At 34.8% G+C, this 5,436-nt stretch overlaps 2 protein-coding genes across 2 annotated transcripts; both read left to right on the forward strand.

The window, feature by feature from the left end:
* The first annotated feature begins 1,228 nt into the window (after positions 1-1,228).
* On the forward strand, positions 1,229-1,819 carry LOC149265538 (anther-specific protein LAT52-like). Its single transcript, XM_089404642.1, has 2 exons — positions 1,229-1,459; positions 1,563-1,819. The coding sequence occupies exons 1-2, from the start codon at positions 1,273-1,275 to the stop codon at positions 1,817-1,819; spliced, it is 444 nt and encodes a 147-aa protein (XP_089260768.1). The 5' UTR covers positions 1,229-1,272.
* Positions 1,820-2,405: 586 nt separating this feature from the next.
* Positions 2,406-3,173, forward strand: LOC149265539 (uncharacterized). Its single transcript, XM_089404653.1, has one exon. It carries the CDS (start codon positions 2,406-2,408, stop codon positions 3,057-3,059), a length of 654 nt encoding a protein of 217 aa, XP_089260779.1. The 3' UTR covers positions 3,060-3,173.
* The last annotated feature ends 2,263 nt before the right edge of the window (positions 3,174-5,436 follow it).

A 5,436-nucleotide genomic window follows, 5' to 3' on the forward strand; every position in this document is an offset into this window, starting at 1 on the left:
GTAATTTCATAAAATAAGTTATATGTTTGAGTTAGAGTTAATTATTTCTTTTTTATTAAATTAGGTTTTTTGGCTTTGATTTATGAAGTTTGTAACTTTAGGAAAGTATTGGAAATATGCTAGTTATATTTTTAAAGTGATATATAAATAAAGTTTATCCTAGTGTTATTATTTATACTTAATTTATATCAAGTTTGATTATATTTTCAATTTATTATATAAAATAGTTAATTACTATGAGAAATGTTTTGATGAATCTAAGTATTAAACTATAGGACACATTTTTGTATATTAAATAAAAAAATTAATTGGATTTATCTTGGATAGTTAAGGAGAATGGTTGTTAACCTCCTCAAATGACATGAAAAATTTTGTTATAATAACTTCAAACATTATTATCTAGTCTTAATAATCCCTTTGAAATCCAAAATAATATTTCTCACTAAAAAATACTTAATATATTATAATATATACTTTAAATATTTTATTTAACATCTAAAAACAATACATTTAAGATAAATTCCACGCATTTTCGAAAGGACAAGCCGTCGTTAATGGGCAAACGGACAAATTTCGCTACACGATGAAGCTTGGCCCGGGCAACGTGGAAATAGAATTGAATTTACAATATTATAATGATGGGGACACCCCAGTTGAAATTTTGGTTATGGAAATCTGAACACGAAGATACAACCCGTAATTTCAAGTCATTTTCTGTGGCAGTGGCTAACCAGCCTGCCATATCCTAGTTCGGGAAGATGCAAGCTGATAGCCTGCTTACACGTGAATTCAGAATCTATTTTTTATTTAGTGCCTAGTTTCCGAATTCGAGTGCTTACACGTGAATTCAGAATCTATTTTTTATTTAGTGCCTAGTTTTTTTTATTTAGTGCCTAGTTTCCGAATTCGAGTGCTTACACGTGAATTCAGAATCTATTTTTTATTTAGTGCCTAGTTTCCGAATTCGAGTGTAAGCAGGTTATCCAGGTTGCATTTCCCTAAGCATTTAATGCCCTATGGCAGACTGGTTAGCTGCTGCCATTTTCTGTACTCTGCAGAGAAAACCATGTAAAACTATATGACATTTGGCTAGGTGGGTGATCAACCAATAAATAGGAAATTAGGTATGTACTGCCCAACTGTTCTCGTATCAATTTTACATGGACAGTTGAACAAGCAATGAAAATGCGGAGCCCAATATGCCACTATATATAACCCACACCTCCTGGAGAAACAACATAGTTGAGCACATATCGAGTATCCTCAAGTATCATGGCGTCCATTGAAATTCCTGTAACATCAATTACTGTTCTAGCTTTTCTCTTAACCTACTTGTCCTTGGCTGGTGCGACTACTTATGCAAGCCAAGGGAAGGCCTCATCTATCGTGGTTGTGGGCAAAGTGTTCTGTGATACATGCCTCGAGGACAGGCTTTCTGAAAATGGCTACGTTATATCTGGTATCATGTTATGTCATTCTAATATTCCTTTTATTTTTTATACGAAATTATCGTAAATATACTCATCATGCATAGTTCGTTCCACCTTTTGATGAATGAACAGGTGCTTCGATAGCTGTGGAATGTGAGCTTAACAGGAAGATGATGACAATATCCTTTCTCGGAAAAACGGACGAAAATGGAGAATTCAGGGTGGAGCTCCCCTCCGACATTTTTCAGTCTGCTGATCAATTGAATAATTGTTGGGTGAAGCCTCGCAACAGCCCTTACGACTCGTGCAACATTCCCATCTGCACCATCAAAGCTCAGTCATTAAGTTTGGAAGTATGGATCAAGTGGGAGAATGTTAAGCTCCATTGATTTTACACAAAAGCTATCTTGATTTATGGAATTGCAGCTTTTCTTAACTTATGGAAACCAACTGCAGTAGTTTCCTTAAGTTAAGAAAATCAACTGCAATTACTAAATTTATAATTGGGAGCTATTAAAATGGTCCATCACTTTGATTTGATCTCTAACTTGATTTGTGGTTTTTCTAACACATAGCTTTTAGAAGCTTGATGGAAGCTTAGCTATATGTTCATCTGTTGGGTCCCCAATCTCATATCTCAACCCCCTTCAGTTTTACACCATCTAGCTGAGATAGCAGAGCTTGGAAGTGCCTTCAGATTAGTTGTCTTCTTCCTTTTGCATGCGCAGCTGGAGCGTGGTGTTTCAGAAGGAAATTGCATCAACAATTTCACCAATGGCTAGAGGTAACTCGTATCCCTGGGTATTAAGTTTCAGTGATTCTTTTCAGTTCTTTCCGCATGCAGAATCGCTGTTTAAGTTTATTAGTTTTCTAACCGTTGTCACGTACAGTGCAGGCTTGTTTAGCTACCGGCATGAAAGCGTGCCTCCATCCTGTTATTCCGAAGATTTGTTGTCAATGATCCGTGGTCGTGCAATGGCTGAGGATGTTGACCAGTCTTCGAAAGCAGGCCAACAGACGCCCACAATCCCTTCGTTGCCACCTGCTAGCCTTCCGAGTGTTCCTCCTCTTCCCAAGTTCACTATTCCTCCACTGCCCAGTGTTCCACCTCTCCCCAAAACTCCTCCGCTGCCAAGTATTCCTCCTCTCCCCAAAACTCCTCCGCTGCCTCCTCTCCCCAAAATGTCTCCGTTGCCAAGTGCTCCTCCTCTCCCCAAAATCTCTCCGCTGCCTCAGTTCAGCGTGCCTCCTCTCCCCAAAATGTCTCCATTGCCAGGTGCTCCTCCTCTCCCCAAAATCTCTCCGCTCCCGCAGTTCAGTGTACCTCCTCTCCCCAAAATGTCTCCATTGCCAAGTGCTCCTCCTCTACCAAAAATCTCTCCGCTCCCGCAGTTGAGCGTACCTCCTCTACCCAAAACGTCTCCATTGCCGAGTGCTCCCCCTCTCCCAAAAATCGCTCCGCTGCCTCAGTTGAGTGTACCTCCTCTCCCGAAAACTCCTCCTCTACCTCAGTTGAGTTTCCCTCCATTTCCAAAACCGACCATTCCGGGCTCTCCTCCTATTCCACAAATTCCAAACTTCCAATTCCCGCCGATCCCGTTTCTGACTCCGCCGCCTCCTAGTCACTAGAATAGCGCTTGATTTTTAGGTTTCCCCAGTATTCTTTGATATTATTTGTATTGTTGGATGGTGCTTATACATTCCTCGTTATTTGTTTATGTCATATCGCTGATAAAGGTCTGGTTTCAGGCGACCGTTGGCCTCTAAGGCTTTTCGAGATAGTACTTAAATCTGCATTTGTGTTTGGCAATAAAATGATGGTATATACTATAACTATGGTTTCTGTGTAATGGATGTGCATTTGCAACGTTGAATTCATCCTGGAGGTGAATGTTGCAACAAATTCGTATTTATATTTATAGTGCTTACTAATTGATTATATGGAGAATCATACATATTTACATTAGGCAGAAGGATTAAAGACAATCAAATGCAATTGAGCTACAGATTTTCTATGACTTAATTTGTTTTAAATTACAATAAAAATCTAAACTAGGTCAACCGAATATATATATATATAAGGGGAGAATAGTTACCAATTCAGCCGAATTGTAGAAAAGAAACAAAGAAATTCGGTGATTGGGTTGACCAATAAATAAATAAATCTAAAATTTACCATAGAGATTACCACGTGTCTGTTAACGGTGAAACGCTGAGTATCGGTGCGGGATTTAGTTTTTCTCAGAAAGAAAAACGCATCATTGTATTATATTGAGACAATATAAAAGATCCAAATGGTACAAAAGATCCAAATGGTGCGGGATTTAGTTACATCAATGTTTTTTTTTGTTAATTTCAATCTGGTTAGTGTTGAATAAGTTTAGATGGATAATTAGATGAATTAGTGTCCGGAAAGTTTTAATATTATTTAAATTAATATGAATTTGTTTAATGATCCAGCCTTATAGGAATCTGTTTAATGTTTAAAATATATCAAAATGTATCTTTCATATGGAGAGATCTCATTCTCTACTTTACACTTTAGTTTTGAAAATTTGTTATTTATATTATCAAATTTTATTTTTATATTTTCCTTTTTATACTAAGTTTGATATGTTTATTTTTCATTATTTTAAAATTATTTTAGAGAAGAGTTATCATTAAAAAAATTCATGATTTTTTTTGTAAATTCATAAAATATATATCTCAATTTTAATTTTTTCCTTATTAATTCAAATTCAAACTTCATATCTATAATTAAAAACCATTTATTTAATTTATATTACTTTGTTATTATTAAATTCACTATGAATAAATACATCAAATTCATACTTCATAACTATAATTATAAACCATTTATTTAATTTATATTACTTTTTTATTATTAAATTCACAATGAATAAATGCAACGATCATGTTTGATAGTCCATAAAACTAGCAATTGTCCCAAAAGATACAAAGAGAGGCCGATAGGATTATTAAATTAGAATTGTTGAATTTCTCTAGAAGAGATGTTGGTTCAAGCCTAAAGGATGAGCTATTTGCGCTGGCTAAAAGCCTTCTAATTGTTTTTTATTATGGTAAAATTATATTGATAATTCATTGGTTTTACCTTCAAAAGCTTGAAGGAATTTGGAGAGCAGGTATAGAATTGCTTTGTGGGATTTGATCCCAAAATCACTGATTTGTAGATATATACTCAATGAAATATTAATTGGTTGAAACCCTGCACAAATGTTTGATACAAGAAAATAAGCCGAAAAGGTTGAAAGGCTTAATTGCTTTGTGGAAAACCTTGTTTTCTTGGATGGATCATTGTGCAATTACTTTTCTTTAGATGTTTTGTTTATATCTATATTACACTGAACACATTGAATGTCTTATTTCATTTTAGAGTAAGTTAATTACCCAAAATTAAGAAACCTCTATAGATGGCCAAGCATCTACGAAGCTTTGTAGTGACCAAGGCAATAACCACCATGACTATCCCCTACCATTTGACAATGCTTCTCTACCCAACTAGATTGAATACTTAGGAAGGGAGAAGCAAGCCAATTACACAAACAAATTGCCTTTGGAATGAATTATGTACATACATGGAGCAAAATCCAAATACTCTACCAAGAAGAAAGAAAGTTGTCTACACAAATTTGTTAAATGGATCCACTTTGTACGCTCGTTCAAAGTGAAAATAATGAAAAGTGGTTTATATGTAAAGAAAAAGAAACTGAAATGTATTTCAATAATGAAGAAATAAATCTCACGTTTCTTGTCTCATGTAATGAAAAATGGCTTTATGTAAAGAAATAAACATTAAAAATTAAGAAATCTTGATGAAAAATTAATAAAAATATAAATACTGATTTGTTTAAGTGGAATGCATTTGTAGACATGATTTGTATTGTTAAGACACTCATAAGTGTTAAGTTGCTGGTTTAATTTTCCACCTTACCATGGGAAATTGAATATTAACGCAGTTGAAAATTTTACTATAACATCATGAGCA

Source organism: Pinus tabuliformis, chromosome 6 (assembly GCF_031772625.1).
Source record: "Pinus tabuliformis cultivar Carrire ecotype Pingquan chromosome 6, CPIR1, whole genome shotgun sequence".
Taxonomy (NCBI): Eukaryota; Viridiplantae; Streptophyta; class Pinopsida; order Pinales; family Pinaceae; genus Pinus; species Pinus tabuliformis.